At 34.0% G+C, this 20,405-nt stretch overlaps 2 protein-coding genes across 13 annotated transcripts in view; one reads left to right on the top strand and one right to left on the bottom strand.

Annotated features, from left to right (window-relative positions):
• The window catches only part of Stard6 (StAR related lipid transfer domain containing 6), a 22,030-nt gene extending 21,623 nt beyond the window's left edge, over positions 1-407 (bottom strand). For 2 of the 4 annotated variants that reach the window (XM_076836701.2, XM_076836698.2), the window contains exon 1: positions 299-354. The gene's annotated coding sequence lies outside the window, so the exon portion shown is untranslated. Of the gene's footprint in view, positions 1-298; positions 355-385 lie in introns of those variants that run through there. The other 2 variants (XM_076836699.2, XM_076836700.2) reach the window with 2 other exon arrangements.
• On the top strand, positions 393-20,405 carry C17H18orf54 (chromosome 17 C18orf54 homolog). Of its 9 annotated transcripts, none has more exons than XM_076836690.2 (9): positions 393-546; positions 1,109-1,186; positions 3,072-3,400; positions 4,430-5,215; positions 5,528-5,678; positions 8,530-8,632; positions 13,062-13,190; positions 14,715-14,785; positions 16,850-20,405. In XM_076836690.2, the coding sequence occupies exons 3-9, from the start codon at positions 3,118-3,120 to the stop codon at positions 16,920-16,922; spliced, it is 1,596 nt and encodes a 531-aa protein (XP_076692805.2). In that variant the 5' UTR covers positions 393-546; positions 1,109-1,186; positions 3,072-3,117; the 3' UTR covers positions 16,923-20,405. The 9 variants fall into 9 exon arrangements, with proteins under 9 accessions (XP_076692805.2, XP_076692809.2, XP_076692803.2 ...); XM_076836694.2 differs by having other exon boundaries at positions 393-581; positions 13,062-13,184; XM_076836688.2 differs by having other exon boundaries at positions 393-581.

Here is a 20,405-nt window from a genome sequence, read left to right as displayed (position 1 = left end):
GGGAAGCTGCCGGCTCGGGACGCCTCAGCCTGGGAGGGCCTTCTCGGGAAGCCGGGAGGCCGAGCTCACGTGCCAGGACCAGGACGAAGGGGCCTGCCTCTCAGCGACAGGAACCCAGGCTGCTAACGCCCCCCAGTCCCCTCCCCTCCGTTCTCCTCCTACAGCCCCGCGCCCGGGTCGGCCTAGGGGCTGCGCTGGGTGGCTGAAAAACGGCGGCGACTGAGGCGAGGACGGGGGCGTGGGGCACTGCGACGGGGACCGAGTCCAGAACCGCCCCCTCCCAACCCAGGGAGCAGACCCGGCAGAACTCCGCGTTCCGCGACCTAACGCCCCGAGCACCCCCGCCCAGGGCTCCCGCCCGCGCCCGAGCGCCGCGCACGCGCACCGCAGGCCCGCGCCATGTTGGGTCGGTTTGAAGGCGAGCGCGGGCGTGGCCGGCGCTGTGACGGCGGCGGAGGCTGCGGGCCGGGGCGCCCGAGGTGGGGCTTTGTCGCGTCTCCTGCATTCCGTAGCAGGTCTGGGCTTTCCGCGGAGACTGGTGGAAACGTGCGTTTTTTGAACCTCATTTGGGTCCTCCGTGGGTGAGTTAGGCGGGAAAGAAGGGCGTCTTTTCGAGCGGCGCCCCATCCCCGGACAGCCCGAGGGAAAGGCCAACGGACGGGCGCCCGCAGGGAAGGGGAAGAGGCCCCGGGAGGGCGGGCGCGCGTGGGGACTTGGAGAACGCTAGCGGGCGTGGCCGGCGGGAGAGGGTCCCGGGCGCCGCGGAGTGGGCGCGGGGCCGGGGCTTGCGCTTTCTGGGTGGTCGCCCCGGAATGTCCGCCGCGGCGCCCTGCCTTAATGGTTTCCGAGTGAAAAGCCACTGAAGCCCGGGGCCGAGGACCCCCGGAGCGAGGGTGTTGGAGAAATCGGGCGGAGAGTTGAGACCCGTCGCGCGCCGAATGCGCGGATGCGGGCCCCCGAGGTGGCGCCGGCTGCCTGGGCTTTGCCCGTCCCGTCTTCCTGCTGCAGAGTGGAGCAGCGTTCGCCCCCGTAGCTTAGGAACTGGGAGCCGCTTCTGTTTTGCATCAGGTTTTTTTTTTTTTTTTTTTTTTTTTTTTTTGCTCTTAAGCTCTTAAGTCTTGACGTTCCCTCGAGCATGATGGATTTGCTTTGGGATATTCGAACTGAAGTGATGATGGAAGAAATGGTAAGACGCTCGGGCTTTGCTCAAAGTGCGTGAGATTCCAAATGATCCCGCGGTTGACGTGGGGAGAAGCGGGTGGGGATCTGGATAGTTGAGGTTTGTCGCTCGTTGGTGGAAGCAGCGTGGCTGGCGGAGGCAGAGGAATTTATTCAAAGACCCTACTTTTGCATAGGTCTGAAAACTTTCCATAAAATAGAAATTAAATTGTGGATTCTCTTGTCGTCACGCTTGTGAATTAAAATGACATGGTGAATGTCATCACCCACTTATGAAGAACCGTAACCCAATTAGTTAAGGTTTTGTAAAATAAAATCGTAACCTGTTACATGTTCAGATAAGGCGGGGGGACTGTCAGTTAAACTTAGGGAAGTAAATTTTCTTGAGTGCATTTAAGCCATTCTGTGGAGGTCTCCCTATATCATGACATTTCAAGGATATGGAAGAGGCTAAATAGTCGTTTTCCTATGTTCTGTTGTCCGAACACTGTCAGAATTCTGAAAAGGCATGCTCTGAGGCTGTGACAGGAGGTGTTATCATCATCTCTTTAATTAAAACTTCCTATAATTTAAAGGCAAATTTGACAGTTGCTAAGGTTACATTAAAAAGCTATTGTGACTTAAATATTTCCAAAATTATAGCCAAAAATCAAACATACTGACTACAACATCATAGCATGTTAAGTGTTAGACATTAATTCTTCTTTTTTATTATAGAAAATTCTTTACTTCTCAACAAATGTCATATCATGTTCTGAGTTAGTGCCTGTTCATTCTGTTTTTTTTCTTGTGTTTTTAAATATAGTTCCTATTATTCCTGTAATAAGTTGTTTTAGTTTTAGTAATAAAAAAAAACCATCAAGATGAATACATTAATTTCTCATGATCTAAACTTATTTTGAAAGATGAGCTGAATCTGGTCAACATAAAAATTGAAAATAGGATGGTATTAAAAAAATAATGTTATTTTAGCTGGGCGTGGTGGTGCACACCTCTAATCCCAGCTACTGTGGAAGCTGAGGTAAGACAGTATTGCAAGCTTGAAGGCATCCTGGGTAAATTAGGGAGAACCCCCCCCCAAAAAAAGGCTGAATGGTGTGGTTCAATGGTAGTGTGCTTGTCTAGTGTGCAAGTGTGCATGAGTTTGATCCCCAGTTCTGTCAAAAAAAAGATTATTTTAGGAAAAGTTGATTGTTAGCTCATTCTGAAGTGAGACTTATAGTTTATATTTTGTGTTCGTTAGTCTTTTTTTGGGAGAATGACTAAAGTTTCATCTTGGCATTTACAATATTGAAAGTGGATGTTTTTCTTTTTGCTTCCAATGGTTAATGACTTTAAAAATGTATTGGAAGTTGGTAGGTACAGTTGTATGTGTCTGTAGTCTCCTCTATTCAGAAGACCGAGACAGGAAAACCTCTTGGGCTCAAGAATTCAAGGCCAGTCTGGGCAACAAATTTCTTTTTTCCTTTTCATTGAGCACCTACTATTTGCAGTTAATGGTTGTAAGCTTATGATTTATTGTATATAAGGGAATGTTAGGTTTGTGATGTCATAGAATATGTCACCATTAGCAAACAGACTTTCATCAGTGGTTTTTAGGACTTTAAATGTGAGTATTCTTTCATTGATACTTCTCATGTATATTCTCAGACAACTTTTTTGTACATACTTCCAGGCACATAGTAGCTGCTTAATAAGTGTTTTCTATGTCATTGATGAAAGAATTTGTAAAATACTGGGAAACCCACAATGCCTGAAAAGGAGTTTCTATTATAAATAACTGATTTTATTTCTTAAAGAAAAATTTTAAGTTAGTGTATTTAGTAATTTTCTCTGTATATCATCATCATTCCTTTTAATTGGTGCCTTAACTGTTTGTTTTCATGTTACAGTTATCTTTAAGGAAAATGGATAAAAGTAACCCATGTTGAGGAAGCCATGGCAAAATCAAACACAAAGCACAGAGTTTGTTCTCAGGAATCTTCAGTCTCTTCCCTTCTGGCAAGCTGCAATCTGAACGGTGGTAATTCTTCCAACTCTGATGGCCCTTTTCACTATAAGGATAAACTGTACAGTTCTGCTTCTCAGGCTCTGCAGGCCTACATTGATGATTTTGATTTAAGCCAAATATACTCTGATACAAGCACTGGAAAAATTAGCAGTGATAAGAGTTCTGCGAATGTGCCTCAATTCTCCAAATATATTTATAAACCAAACAATGGTATGCTTTTATTTGTTTTCTTTGTCTAATAATTTGAAGCATTTCAGAGATTGACTGTAGTTTTATAAAGTTAAACTTTTTTTTTGTTATGTCAGAGTAAAAATAACCTATAGTAAAAAAAATCTGAATATTTTCGTGAAATGCTTGCATAATTCTCTGGTTCTCAGAAATTTTCAGCTTAAAAATTCCTCTTTGACCTTGCAAGGGAAGTTAATGAGTCTAAGAAGAGCAGGTAGCTCCTAACTTAAGTCATTTTACTATCATGTAATGGGTAGAGTACTAATGTGCTTTTTGGCTTTCATTAACTAGCTTAATGACCTTAAAGTGCACCCTTTCTAAGTTTATACTTGCTCAATTTCAATTGATAAGATAGATCTGTATTAGTCTTTCTGATCTATATCTTGTGGAACAATAATGTTCAAAAGATAAAAGAGTTTTCTTGATAAAACTTCCACTAAGACCAGTTCAGATAATGCAGTTGCTGATAAACCAGTTAGCACCTTATTGAGCGCTTACAGAATAGGCCTAGAATAGAAAAAGGTTGCATTAAATTCTTAGTTATGAACAATATTTTTCAGAAGAATAGAATTAGAACACCTGTCTTCTGTGTTGTAACCACAAAGGTTGTAACCTTTGCAGGGTAAGAGAGAACAAAAATTAATTTTTCCACCTAGTTGAACCGCATATTTTTCTATGTAACAGCCAATATTGAATGAACCATGTTGATTTGATTGTATTAATTCATTGGGTATGTCTAGATGAAAAAAATTGAAAAAATCCTAAAGTAAAAAACATGGGGAAATTTAGGTGATTGGAGAGAAATGTGTAGAAATTAAACATTGAAGAGATGTGAGAAAGCAAGCATGTTCTATTTTTTTAACCTGTATCTTTTATACATTCAATTAAAACTTTAGTGAGGATAATGAGGTGACAAAAACAATTCTCAGTTCCTTAATTCTCGTTTACTGTTGAATGTTACTAAGTATAGATGATAAAGGAAGATAAATTGAACTATGTTTTATTTTTCAGCTTTTGAAAATCTTGATCACAAAAAGCACTCAAACTCCTTATCATATAGAAGAGAGATTGTTAATGACATAGATTCCATTAGCCTAACAACTGATGATCTGTTAAGACTTCCAGCAGATGGATTATTTTCTTTCACTGATGTTGGACCAGTAAAACTATGCAAGAAAAACAAGAAATGCACTGGAAGACTGGGTTCCTCGGCCATTAAAAAGCATCTGAATTTTCAAGATTCCTGCACTTCCATGGGCAAGGATAACTTAGTTACATGTGTTGTAGACACAAATATAAATGGAAAGCAATGTAGTAAACTAAAAAGCCCAAAACTTATGAATAGGAACAATAAATGTATTTTTGAATCATCTTTATCTTTTCCCAAGAAATCATCATTGAAAGAGAGTTCACAACACAATCTTGAAAAGAATTATCCAAGATGGCTCACTAGCCAGAAATCTGACCTCAATGTTTCAGGGATAAGTAGTTTACCTGATTTCAAATACCCAGTCTGGCTCCACAATCAAGACTTGCTACCTGATGCAAGTAGTCAAAAGGTTTATAAAGTATTTAAAGAAGACCATTCTTCCCCTAGACATAGTTATCAGGCACAAAGAACTTCTCGGCTTACGAATAAGTTAGATTGTTGTGAATATTCTTTTGAGCCCTCAAATATTTCAAATTACTTGAGTGATGATAAAGGATTAGTTAATGAATACAGATGTGATTCTGAACATAGCCAATGTCAGTATGAGAATCCACTTCTCTCAGGACAATCCAAAAAGCCATTCAGTGGTAATATTTTGTTTTTAGTTTTTTGTTTTTGATTTTTTAAACAAAAGGAAGTACTGAAAATTTGGACTAATATCTAGGATCTTTTATGTTTTATTTTTGCTGTAATGATATATGTTTTTAGAATGCTTATAACCTTAATTTAATGTAGATTCTTTAGGTTTATTTTTTTCTCCCCTTTTTTCTTTGCTTGAAGTGTTACATTTGGTATAATTTGCTGTTAATGTCTTAATTATCTTCAATCTTGTTGCCTTTGTGAGATTTTGAGTGCTTTCCATTTGTTTTTGAAGAATTAATATAATATTTTTAAATTAGGTGACAAAATTGAACTGCTTATCCTGAAGGCCAAGAAAAATCTGGATCAGTGTACTGAAGAATTACCAAAGTCTGTGGAAAAGGATGACAGTCCTTGTTCATTAGATAAACTTGAAGCTGAAAGATCATGGGAAAATATTCCTGTTACTTTGTAAGTGACAGTGGAAAAGCTGTTGAGTTTCCCAAATGAAAAATGCTGTGTGAACATCAGATTTATTTTTTAAATAACTTAATGGTAATTAATAATAACATTGTAATTCTGTAGAATGCATCCTTCAGTGTTGGTTACTTTAAATTGCAGTGTTCATTGTTACCACAAGATGGTGTAATGTTTCATGCCCATAGGTACATTATGTAATTTCTATCTTTGTTACATATTCATTTTGTTTCACTGTTAAATATTGGTATATGTCAATATGAGGGATTAGAACCAAAAACGGTTAATTTGCAAATGGAGAATTCTTAGGCAATTCTTGTTCCTTTTTTCAATTTTAAGCTCCACCCCTCCCCCATGTTCACTAAATATGTATCCTTATATTTAGTTATTCATTCCTTTTCATTTATATTTTACATTCTCTCTTAATTACCATTTTCCTTAAATGATGAGCATAAACGATATGGTCTATCGTTTAGGTTTTTGTAGTTTCTAAAATTGTTTTCATTTGTTGTTTTTAAATTTTCTATCATATAATTTCTCAGAATAATTCTAAAAATGTTTACCTAGCCACCTGAGAGTGTGAATGTGGAGTTAGAATTTGGAAAGTAGGAAAGTTTTTATTGTTAGTGATGGTATTACATTTGGACTTACCAGAAATGCATTATTGGTGACATATCATGCCTTAGGCTCTTATAAATTATTATTATTGTTGTTGTTATTATTAGTTTCTGTATCAGGAATTGAAGCCAGTGGCACTTAATCACTGAGTTTTATCCCTTGCTCTTTTTGTATTTTATTTAGAGAACAGAGTCTTGATAAGTTGCTTATGACCTCGATAAGTTGCTGAGGCTGGCTTTGAAATGGCAATCCTCCTGCCTCAGCCTCCTGAGCTGCTGGGATTACAGGCGTGTGCCCCTGTGCTCAGCCTCTTTAGTTGTCTGGGCTTTCATTTTGTTAGAGTCTATTAATTCCTGGGTTTATTTTTGATTACTTCTAAATTAAATACCTATTTTTTGAATGTTGACACTGATTGTAATTCCAATTTGGATTCCCATCTTTGCCTTTTAGAGTTGGAGAAAAAATAACTGCTCTGAAATTGTTATGAAGAGTAAATTGGTTTGAGTGTTAAATTACTTTTAGTACAATTTGTGACTAAGGATGAACATTTTTATAAATCGTAGTAGTGATGGTGATCATCCAGAATATTTCATTTTCTTCTTTTAGCTTAATTTCTTGAATTTGATTTGGCTTACCAACTTGCATACACAGTAGTTCAGTTTTGAAGGATCAGTTAACATTTTGATGCTTATATTTGTAGATAAAAAAATCTGTTTCAGATTGACAAATTATTATCAACTTGAAAATTAGGCTGAAACGAAATAGAACATGAAGCAACTAAAGGTAGCATTCTAAAAGGAAGAATATAATCATAACAGTTAATTGTTTTTTAAACAACTTTTTATAATGAAAAATTTCAAACAAATACAAAGGTAGAGGAATAGCATAATTAATTCTGCATTAATAATCACATCATCTTCAGTGATTGGGTGTGAAAATGTCTTTTTACAACAGTTGGGTGATGGATATATAAACTTTATTGGTAAACAATAAGGGAAAAGACTACTTAAAGTGAGAAAAAGCTCATGGTAAATTAGCAATTGAATATGCCAATAAAGAAGTGCTTTTTATAAAGAAATAATATTAGCACGTGACATTTAAATTATATAAAAAGATTCTTAGATCTCTGAGTTCTTGAGAGTTACATCCTTTTTAGTGGATATGAGTAACAAATGGAATGAATAGAGCGCTGAGAGTGCTCTTTCCTCTATTACTTAATCATTAAGAAAGAAATGAGTATTTATAGTAAATGTACCAGCTTCATAGAGAGTTAACACAGTGATTTTTGCATTACCTTTAAGTAGCAACAAATGTAGAAATTGAAGTTCAGACAAATTACCTAAGATCATATTATGAAATGGGAATTGGGATTGTGCTCAGGAAATTTAATTTTGGAAGTAATCCTTTTCCCAGTATAATTATAATCTATCCATATGTAAAAACCAGTTCTGGAGGGGTGGTCTATCACCTTGAAGTGCGAGAACATCTAACTGCCATTTCAGTAGAAATTTATGGAGTTGTAGGATTTTTTATTATCATTGGGTAAATAGCTTTAAAAATCTTTTTATTTGTTTGTGGTGCTGTGGATTGAACTCAGGGCCTTGATAGTGCTCTCCTACTGAGTACACTGACCCTCAGTCCTAACAATGTTTAATTGGAAAAATGTACTGCTCAATTTTTTTGGCAAGGGTGGGGGAACCAGGGATTGAATTCAGGGGCACTCCTGAGTCACATCCCCAGCCCTATTGTGTATTTTTTATTTAGAGACAGGGTCTCACTGAGTTGTTTAGCACCTTGCAGTTGCTGAGGCTGGCTTTGAATTTATGATCTTCCTGTCTCAGCCTCCCAAGCCGCTAGGATTACAGGTGTGCACCATTAGCACCCGGCTGTACTGCTCATTTTAAACAGTGAATTTTTATAACTGTTCTGTGGTTAAGGGCTTATTCATTTAGTCGAGGAATTGTATCTTCAATTTCTTTTTAAAGTTTTTCTTCAAAGCTTGAAAGGTGAATCAGGAGGACAGGGGGGGACTGGATTGGATTCTAGTATCAATTTAGGGAGAAGATAGAGGAATTACCATCCAACATTGATGTGAGTGTCATATTCATGATGGTTATTTCTTGGTGACCACTTGCATTTAAATGAAAATCCTTAAAATAATATATTGTATAATTTTTGGAATTTGGGAACTTAATTGCTGTTTTATATCTTTTTCAATCCTGTTTAGCAAATCTCCTGTTCCTGTTAATTCTAATGATAGTCCTCGACAAACTTCAAGTGAAAAGTATGCTAAAGAGGTTCTTGAAGACTTTTTAAATAATGATAATCAGGTGAATGAAATTAAGTCTTGTTAACTTATTAAAAGAAGGGTTATGAATATTATATAGTTATTAATTTCTAAGTTCTTAGGTGTTTTACAACAAGAATAGCCCAGATTCTCAACACACATCCATAAAACCATAACTCCTTTCAGAATTATTAGTAATTTTATTTTAATATTCTAAAGTAGAAGGACCTGGGGTTGAATTCTACAGATAGGCTAAATTATTATTATAATGTTTGTTTGTTTCTGGAAAACATGTAAATAGACCATTATACAGGAAATTTTATTTTCTCAGGACAGTAGAATATTGAGGTTTCTGTTTCTAATATACATTTATAAATATTTTAAAATAGAAAATGACAGATCTAAATTTTGAAGTATAAACTAGCTGTTGTGTGAAGCATATCTTGAAACTATCTAGAGAAGGAGCCGGGAACCTAATTGGGAGGCTATTGCAGTCTTTTGGAATTGGAAGAGTAATGACTTTGATTAGAGTGGGCTGGTTGGAGGTGGTCACAAATTGTTAGACTTGAGATATATTTTGAAGATAGTCCTGATAGGATGAATACAATATGATTGAGCCAAGCAATTTAGGGGATTGGTGGTGGCGTTTATTTAAAGGAGTACTGGTAGAAGAATAAGTTTGGGAGGTTTTTTTTGTTTTGTTTTTTTTTTTTCAGATTAAGATAGATGAGCATTAATACTAATCAATGATACCCTAGCCCCCTTGCCCACACATACACAACCTCACTACCAGGATCATTTTTGTTTTTTGAGGTTTGCTTTGTTTGAAATTTTTAATGTATAGAAAGTTGCAAAAATAATATAAAAATTTCTGTGTTTTCTTTTTTCAGAGTCCCATAATATTAACATCTCATATAACCATAGTACAATAATTAGCAGGTCATTGTCTTAGTTACAGAACTTCAGTGTGTAGCTTTCACAAGTTTTACTCAATGACCTATTCCAGGTTCCACTTTGGGATCCAACATTACATTTAGTTGTAGTGTTTCCTCAATTGACTTTATTCTGTTGCAGCTCTTTAGTCTTTTCAGTGTTTTTGTAGATAGTTTGAGTTTGTAGAAGTTTTCTCATGATAAGGATGGGGTTGTGCATTTTTGGCAAGAATACCAATGAATTAATGTTGTGCGTTCTCAGTGCATTATTTTAGATGGTTGATAGTATGTATGCCATTGATAATAATATTGACATGTTAATGCAGTAAAATAATAGTAATATAACAGTATAATATTCTGTTCATATTGATGGTGTTAAACTTGAGTGCTTGATTAAGGTGGTATTTATTAGCTTTAGTAAAGCTACCATTTCCCATTATAATTAGTAAGTATCTTAGGGAAGGTACTTGGAGATTGCAAAGTTATATCGACTAATTTTAACATCATTGGTGAATCTTGTCTTCAACGTGTATTAATTGAAATTCTTGTGTAATAATATTATGCCTTCTCCCCTATTTGTTTATGAAATTGTTGACATCAGTAGGGACTCATAGATTTTTTTTTATTCTAGTTTTATAATACAAAATTATTTATATTGTTCAAATTGTTACAGTTTAGGACCATAAGAGTTCCTTGCGGTTAGTTCCTGTGTCCTTTTGACATGCCCCCATTCTTTTTCGAGCTCTTCTCTGAGGAGCTGTGGTTCTTTTTATTAGAAAATGGTATTTAGAAACAAAGAGCTAGGCACTGGATGTGCTTATTGCTGTTGGGTTGTTATTCATTCTAGACTCAGCAGGCTGATTTAGGTAGGAAGCATGTTTATACCAAACCATATGTTATTACACATCTATGTTTCTATACCTGTATATGTATGTATGTATGTGTATGTATATGTATGTGTATGTGTGTGTGTGTGTGTGTGTGTGTATGTGTGTATATATATATATATATATATATATATAAAAAACCAGGAGTTCATACTGATACTTAAGATTTTCAGTTTAATTCTACAAGGTTTGGTTTAGCTTTTCCTTATTTTTATCATTTATTTATTTATTTATTTTTGGTACCAGGGATTGGACTCAAGGGCACTCAGCTACCGAGCCATATCCCCAGCCCTTTTTTAATTTTTTATTTTGAGATAGAGTCTCACTAGGTTACTTACTAAGTTGCTGAGGCTAGTTTTGAACCTACAATCCTCTTGCCTATACTTCCTAAGTCACGGGATTATGGGTATACATCACCCATGCCTTTTTTCTTATTTCTAATTATTTTCTTCCCAACTAACTCCCTTTAGTGTGGTTGTATTTATTTATTATACTGTTGGTAGTTTACTATTACATATTGGGCTGCTCTCATGTTCCGTTTAATTTAAATTGTCTGTTTTTTGAATGTGTGAAACATACTATGGTTCTGAGAGAGAGAAACAAAAAATGTGCCAGAGACATTGATTACTAGAGTCTTGTTTGTTTTTTTTGTTACTGGGGATTGATCTCAGAGGTGCTTGACCACTGAGCCACATCCTTAGTCCTTTTTTATATTTGATTTAGAGGCAGGGTCTTGCTGAGTTGCTTAGGGCCTCTCTAAGTTGCTAAGGCTGGTTTGTGATCCACCTGCCTCGACCTCTTGAGCCTCTGTAATTACCAGCATTCACCACTACCAGGTTTTAATGACAAATCTCATATATGTATGTGTGTGTGTGTGTGTGTGTGTGTGTGTATGTGTGTGTATATATATATATATATATATCTCACAATACCAACATTTATTAAGCCCAACTGAATCATTATATTCTGCTTCTTTTTCTTCTTAAAATTTTAAATTTATTTATATTTATAGCAAAAAATATATATAAATTTGCCAGTTTAACCAAAATTTTTTTTGTGTGTCTGGTGCCAGATCCTTGCACATGTTTGGCAAATACTCTGCCCCTGAGCCAAATCCCCACCTGCTTTTTAAATTTCATTTGGAGACAGAATCTTGTTAAATTGCCGGGCCTGTCCTTGAATTTGTGATTCTCCTGCCTCAGCCTTACTAGTATCAAGGATTATAGGCACAGCTGTACCACTGTGCTAACCTAGTTTAGCCCTTTTTAAGTGTACTACTAAGGCATTTAGTATTTGTACATAGTATAGCCATCACCATCATTCAATTCCAGAACTTTTTTCATCGTCCCACATGGGAACTCTGCACCCATTAAACACTAACTCTTAATTTTCTCTCCCCCCACCCTCTGGTAAAAGCAACATTCTACTTTCTGTCACTGAATATTACCCTCAGAACCACATATATGAAGTATCATATAATATTTTTCCTATCATGACTGGCTTATTTCATTTGACTTAATGCCTTTAAGATTCATTCATGTTGGAGCATATGACAAAAATTTCCTTTGTGCCTTAGACTGAATAATATTCCATTCTGTGCATGTGCCACATTTATCTATTCATCCACATATGGACACTGGGGTTCTTCAGCTTTTTGCTATTAGGGATGCTGCTATGAATATGAGTATGCAGATATTTGCTTAAGTTTTTGCCTTTGCTTTCTTTTGGATATATACCTAGAAGGCAAATTGCAGGATCATAGGGTAATTCTGTGTTTAGTATTTTGAGGAATTATTATGCTGTTTTTCATGGTGGATGTACCATTTATATTCCCATATTCTGTTTTTTATATCCTGTGGGAGGATCTTTAAAATCTTTTTAGTCATTCTGCTTTCCTTGAATGTCTTATATAAGTCAAACACTTCCTATTTAAGTGAAGTTTAAATATTATGTATACTTGCATAGCCAATGCTGAAATATGTTAAATTACAGACATCTTCAGAAGTTTATTTGCTACTTTGGGTATAGCCTTTAGGACATAGCAACTCATTTAAAGTATGAAAAAACATAGACTGTTAAGGCTTTTTAAAAGAAGTTTTAAAATATCCCTTACAAATTATCTTAAGAGAATCCTGTCCACCTTATTTAGCTAAGTGCTGTTGCCTTTTTTGGACACAGTTAAGGTCAATGATAAATGAGATGTGATATTCTCTTTATGAAAACATACATGTAAGTTTGCAGAGAAAGCTATATTTGAAATTTTAGTCCTAACTCAGCTGATTACTAGTATCATTTACATATCTGAAAAGAGCATGCTGGTTTCCCTGCTCTCTGAAGATCTTTTCCATCATAAAAAAACTGTAATTTTAAGCCTATGAAATTAATTTGTTTAAATGTAAACATTTACTATTAAAATTTGAAAGAGTAGAGATTAGAAAGGATATGCCAAACTTAATCATATTGTCTCTAAATAGCTTCATCTGGGGACTGGGTATGAGGAAGTGGTAAGTTACAATTTTGATTTTTTAAAACACTTTAATGTACATTATTTAGATTTTTGTATTAACTTTATTTTAGGGGAAAATAACACAAAATAAAACTCTTATTATTCTCTCACATTTGAATGGTCTACTATTATCTGTTTTAACTGTAGAGCTCTACCCTTTCTGGAGGCAAACATCATGGTCCTGTTGAAGCTTTGAAACAAATGTTATTTAATCTTCAAGCAGTACAAGAAAGTTTTAATCAGAATAGAACTACAGATCCAAAAGAAGAGGTAAAAGTAAGCAAAAACTTGGCTTATAAATTGAGATCTGGGCTGCTATTCTATAGGGGATGAATTTTCTTCATAAAGGTATAGTTTTTAAAGTCTGAATTCTAATTCTGCCACTTACTAGCAAGTAGAACATTTGTACATATCATTTCACCTCCTTAGTTTCAGTTTTAATTTATTTTTTTTAATTGACAAATAAACATTGTGTATATTTTTGGTGTACAACATGATGCTTTAAAATATGTATACACTGTGGAATGGTTAAATTGAGTTAATTGACATATATTACCAACACTTAACATATACTGCCAATAATTTTAAGTGTGCAGTGCATTATTATTAACTATAGTCACCATGTTGTACAGCAGCTCCCTTGAATGTATTTCTCCTAATTAAATTTTGTATTCTTTGACCAACATCTTCCTATCTACCAACTACCAGCCATTGGTAACCACCATTTTACACTACTTCTGTTAGTTGGACTTTTTGGATTCCACATATAAGTGAGATCATGTAGCATTTATCCTTTTGGATCTGAGGTTGTTGAGAAGATAAGTTGAAACAAATGATATAAAGTACTTAATATAGTGCTTTGCAACTGGTAAATACTCAATAAACGTTAGCTTTGTTTTAATTGTCATTGTTTTGTTGTTATTAGACAATAGAGTTTTATGAAATTCAGTTTTTAATTTTTTTAATTGTAGATGGACACAATACCTTTATTTTATTTTTTTAATATTTATTTTTTAGTTGTTGATAGATCTTTATTTTATTTATTTGTATGTGGCGCTGAGAATCTAACCCAGGGTGTCACACATGCTGGGCAGACTCACTACCATTGAGCCACAACCCCAACCCCAATACCTTTATTTTATTTGTTTATTTTTGTGTGGTGCAGAGGATCAAATCCCATGTCTTTACCACTGCGTTACAACCCCAGCCCTAAAATTCAGTTTTTAATGAGTGATCAGCTCTTGAGAACTACTACAGCCTATTCATTTGAATTATGTTTTAAAAATTTTCTCCCAGCATTCTAAAATCATAATATTAACATACAGAATGTAACCATGCTTCTTTCCCTTCCCCTTTTAAGCATCATTGAGATACCACCTTATTCAGTGAAGTTGTAATTTGAGGCAAAGATTTAATTTTTAATGGATGTAGAATTTTTTCTTCTTTAATATTTGCTTAGATATTGGTGGGCCTTTATTTTGTTCATTTATTTGTATGCAATACTGAGAATTGAACCCAGTGCCTCACACATGCTAGGTAAGTGCTTTACCACTGAACAACAACCCTAGCTCCTAGATGTATAATTTTTAATGTATAATTGAAAGCTGAATCTAAGTGGTAGTTGTATTTTTAAAACAAAGGAAAAATAAAACATTTAATGCTCTCTTAACTTGATGGTAAAATTAATTCTTGAAAATGGAGAAAATACATTTATAATGTTTTTAATCATTTTAATAGCATTTAATTTTGAAATTTAAAAAAAATATTTTTTTTTTTTTGCTTTTTGGTGTTTAATAATAGATTTCAGAGGATGATTTCTCTAAATTACAATTGAAGGAAAGTATGATTCCTATTACTAGGTCTCTTCAAAAGTAAGTATTCTTTACTAATATGGATACAAATTCAACTTAATCAACAGTCCTTTGACCAAAATTAGGATGGAATTAAGTAGTTTCAAAAATAGATGCATAGTAGGCATATTTAAGCTTCTTAGAAAAACATTTTCTGTTAAATCTGTTATTTCCTGTTTAAAATGTTCTAAGGACCTAATGAGATATCTTAGACACTTAAAATATAACAGATGAACAGCTCACTTTCTCTTTTAATTTCTGAGTAATAGCAATAATTTGAGATAGTATGTATGGATATCCTATAATAATAACTTGTGAAATGAATTTTTATATAGTTTGTTTAGAATACATGTAATAGCAACAAATGTATCATTATTTGACATCTAAAATAAAGTATATATAAAGTATAATATTTGAATATAAAGATACATCTAAATTTCTTAGTTAAATTCTCTAATATAAAAGTGAAGAATATAAATCTTTTCTATGGTTATGATATTGACAAAAGAGAAAGTTCTTTATAAATTTGGTTGTGTGACCATGAAGTGTCCTCAGAAGATAGAATTACTGAGTTTAAGTTTAAGAAATAATAAGATTAAAAATTTTTCTCTTGTAACTTATTTCAAAACTTGACTATAAGTGAAGCTAACTAAATGTTTCCTACCTTTTTTATTTTCAAAATTTGCTTAGGATTCTGTTAAGTAAATAAGTAGTGGAAAAGTATAAACATAAGATGTGAACTTAGGACTCTAATTTAATTATATACATGTTTGGTAGAAATAATGCTTCTTTCTTTGTAGCTTGTCATTGTACTTGAATATGGTGTTTTATACTTAGTAGAAATCAGTGTATAATGATAGGTTACATTTATTGAATATTTGAATGTTCTAAGTGCTATTGAGTATAATTCATTCAGTCCTTAAGACCCTATGAGGAAAGTACTATTTTTGTCTTCATAATATAGATCACGTAATTGTTATAGAGTATTAATAAACAAACTTGCTCAAGGTTGCAAAGCTAGTAAGAAGTAGCATTGGGACTCAGAGTAGGCAGTCTGGATTGAAAACCTATTTATAACACTAATGATAGCGTAAATTGTTCATGGAGAATAGGACCTTAGCTGATCATCTAGGATGAAGACATCATTCTGCTTTAAATTTTGAAGTGAATGATTTCGAGCTTTTCATTGCTGTTAAAAACATTGATATTGTACTTGTGTTGCAGACCCAAGTGTGTTTTCTGAGATAAAGTACCTATCTTAAGAGATCTTTTTCTTGGTTAAAAATAAACACTGGGCTGTAAGTCACCATAAAAACTGATACTGATCCATCTGTGCTTTTATAGTGTGCTACCTACAAAATTCTACTTTTAAGGAGACCAAAATTCATGTTTTGTTAGATTGCATTTAATGGTTGATTTTGTTGGGTTAACAGGAGCAATCTTAAATTTGAAAAGTTTTGTCAGTAAAGAATTTGAACTGTTAGGAAGTAAATTCAGATGTTCAAAAGTGTGTCAGTATATTTTTTATTGTTTTTAGTCTATAAATTGACTTTTTAAGGGTAATTAAAAATTAATTCAATTCCAGAATTATTCTTTCTAGGTTGCAAAGTATTCTGGTTTAGGTATATGGTCATCTTTTCCATGTTTTATGGTTAGGATAATACTACACTATTTACTCATATTGGAGAAGTCATTGATTTTCCTCCTACTCAATAAAAATGTGTTTTATTCACAACTGAAACTGACCTTAGAAGTTCTGTCACTTGTTAAGTATGATACAAATGATATGTTATTCTTTCTTCTTAGGTTACTTGGCAGATTAACTTAAAAATTGAATGTCAAAAATACAATTTCTAAATAAATGTTTATTGAAGATTAGGAAATTATTTTAACCCTCAAATATTCAGATCTCAAAAGTTTTATAAGGAATAGTTTTCAGTAGTTTGATATTTATATTCTCTTGAGTTCATTTTTTCTACTAATTTTGAAGTTAATAAACAATGTAAATCACCCTTTCTTGCTGTCTTCATTGGCTATTCAGTCCTTAATGTTGGTTTATAACCTATTCTATACTTTTTAATGAAGGGCCTTGCACCACTTATCTCGCCTGAGAGACCTGGTTGATGATACCAGTGGGAAACAGTCACCGAAAATGTGAAGAAGAAAATAAAATTGTCACCACAATAAATAGTCACCACAGAACAAATATGTATTTTTTTTCCTATTACTTAAGCTGACAAAGTAAATACAAGCCATGCAGTATTCTGTCATTGATTCAAGTATATTTCTTGAAGGCTGACCTTGAAAATGTTCATAAATTTGTGACCTATCTTCATTTTGTGCCTAAATAGTAGAATGTGAACTGAAGGACCCACAATTTATGTTAAAGTGTTACTTGGTCTTTAGACCAGGAAATGTGTAATATTTAAACATGGATGATTTTAATTCTTGATGTTTTTATCTATGCTTAACCTTCTTCAGTATTCCCTATTTTTTTTTTTTAAATATAGCATTCACTTTTAAGCAGCTTAAAGGAATACCAAAATTGTTATAGTTTATTTGAAAGTCTGTTACTTTTAAAATTTCAGAAATCAAATCTCTCTAAGATATGTTGTATTTCTTTATGGTATCAGTTTAACAGTGGGTTATATAGAGCTAAAAGGAATTTTTTATTGTGACATCTAACAACTCATTCAGTTAATGCTTTGATTCTATGTGAGATAATCTTTATAATACTTGACAGTTTACAAATCACTTTGCTGGAGACATTTGAACTTTATTATTAGATTATTTTCCAGATTTTAGTCTTGAGGTTAGGTATTAAAAACTTGACTTAGTTTCCAGTTGTTTTATGAAATTTGAAACTAAACTTTAAAAGTGTGGAAATCAACTTGTGTATTTTAAAGATATTTTTTAAGAGTTGGGTTTTCTTTAAAGCCTTTATAGTCTTCAGAGTTTGACTCTAGCTAGAACTGAACATAGCTCTTTGATTTTTGTAATTTCTTACAAGCAGGTGTTATAACTATAATAAACAGGAAGCATTTTTATCAACAATTAAAAAATTGTCATAAAGCATGACTATTATAACATATTGAACAGCCTAATGAAATTAAAGAATATCTGTATATATTTTCAAGTACTACAAACTAACACTTTACCCAAATGGCAGCATTTTTGCTAAGTAGATTTACTGTCAGGTATTTCTAAGCACATAGTATCAAAGAATTTTTTCCCCAAAATATTGTTTTTAGTACCTTTGTTACAGAACTGAAGTGTCAAACACTAAAGACCGAATCCTGTGAGTTCCTCTCTGCCCTTGAGGGTTTTTTGTTTTGTTTAATTTTGGTACTGGGGATTGAAACAGTCACCGAAAAATGTGAAGAGGAAAATAAAACTGTCACCACAATAAATAGTCACCACAGCACAAATATGTATTTTTTTTCCTGTTGCTTAAGCTGACAAAGTAAATACAAGCCGTGTACTATTGTATGATTGATTCAAGTATATTTTTTAAAAAAACTAACCTTGAAAATGTTCATAAATTTTGAGGGGCACTCAACCACTGAGTCACATCCCCAGCCATTTTTTTTTTTTTTTTTTTGTATTTTATTTAGAGACAGGGTCTCACTGAGTTGCTTAGCACTTTGCTAAATTGCTGAGGCTGGCTTTGAACTCACAATCTTCCTGCCTCAGCCTCCGGAGCTGCTGGGATTATAGGCTTGTGCCCCTGTGCTCAGCTATTTTTTTTTTTTTTTAACTTTATTGCTTTGACTGGTTCAAGAGGCACTTACCAATAAAGTTATTTTGTTTACATTTATCTTATTCTCCTAACACTATTCTTACTAGGTATCCTGAGGCTGTAGGACAATTAATACTCAAAGGAATAAAAGCAGCAAAGGGAGTGTTTGAATTGGAGTGTTTGGAATTTCTCCCAATAAAATTATTACTCCATATACTATGAATCAAATTGATGAGTTAGCTAATGAGTTAAATACTTGGGCAATAATCATGTGCAAATCTAATGTTTCATTTGATAACCACTTACCATCTAATCCTTTATTGTCTTTTTGGTCTACCGCTTGAGCCACATCCCCAGCCCTATATTTGGCTATTAAAAACGCAGATTTTCAGTGGGTAAACTTCTGGTGGATCTGAGTGGATCAAGTTCCAGGCCTTGTGATACCCACCTTTAGACAAATTCTAAAGAAGATAGAGATGATAAAGACATCAGGCAATGATTTCCAATTGCATGTTAGCTATATGTAGACCAACATAATATATACCATACCCATAATCTCTTTGGAGATTGTGCTATAATAACTTCGAATAGTGCCAGTTTGGATTGTGCTCCTATTTGCAAGAATGTAGTTCCAATAATGAACAAGATAAGCCTATTCTAAAATTGTATGTTATAACTAATATTTTAAGAAACTTTATAATAGCAGTGGAGCAGTATTTTCACTTTTGTGTTAAATATGGAAAAGTTTTATTCTTTTACCTACAAAAAGGAATTTATAGGCTAGGCATGGTGCCACATGTCTATAATCCCAGTGGCTTTGGGAGGCTGAAGCAAGAGGATTGCAAGTTCAAAGCCAGCCTCAGCAATTTAGCGAGGCCCTGAGCAACTTATTGCTATCCTGTCTCAAAACAAAAAATTAATAGGCTGCGGAAGTGGCTCAGTGGTTAAAAGAACCCCTGGGTTCAATCCCTGGTACCACCGCCACACCCCCAAAAAAAGGAATTTATCAAAATCCATTCTTCTCAAAAGAAACATGTAAGTGACTCAACTAAAAAAAAAAAAATCTAATAAATGTTCAGGAAATTCTGTACAGAAATGATTTAGTAACATGCTTAGTTAATATTTCAAGGTTTTTTGTTTGTTTTTGAAATTTTGGGAGGAAAGAGGGACCAGTAGTATGGAGACTGCTAAGTAGAGAATTAAGACAGATGAGAACAATTATATTTAAAAAATTATATTGTGAATATAAAATTTTATCAATCCTTTCACTGTTTTAGGTATATTGAGAAATTGTTAAATAGAAAAAAATTAACAAATTTAGTAAGATATTTCAAAAATTTTAATTGAATATGAAAAATGTATTTTAGAAAAGCCTAATCCCCCAAAATTTTTGAGATCAAGGGATAAAGATATAATCAATATAGGAAGAGTTAAGACTGAAACATATGTTGTCTTTATTATCAGTGTGAATTCTACTTTCAGTCTTTTCTGTGACAATTCTTTTCTCCTTCCTAGAGATTTCTGACAAAAATAAGGTTTATTTTTTGGTCATATATCACTATAATTATGTTATTTCTTTTTGAAATTTATAAATGTGCAATGTTTTGGAATTTTGTATTTAATGGTTTATAATGCCTTGTTAAATTATATGTAGTTACAAAAGAATGTCACCCAAAGATAAATCATGACAAGATTCCTTGTTTTTTCCTGTAGTTTGAATACACGGGATTGCTCTTACAGATGTGAATTTTTATTTGTTTTGTTTTGTTTCTGTTTCACTCTTTACTCCTGTATTTGAAAACCTGTTTAGTTGAAGTACTGTCAGGAAGTGAACTTGTCAAAAGGAAAGTAGCATGAAAAGAGAAAAAAGAAGCAAAGGCCAATAAAGTTGATAGTTTTTGA

This window comes from Callospermophilus lateralis, chromosome 17, assembly GCF_048772815.1.
Source record: "Callospermophilus lateralis isolate mCalLat2 chromosome 17, mCalLat2.hap1, whole genome shotgun sequence".
Classification (NCBI taxonomy): Eukaryota; Metazoa; Chordata; class Mammalia; order Rodentia; family Sciuridae; genus Callospermophilus; species Callospermophilus lateralis.
This window is presented reverse-complemented; position numbering and strand designations above follow the sequence as displayed.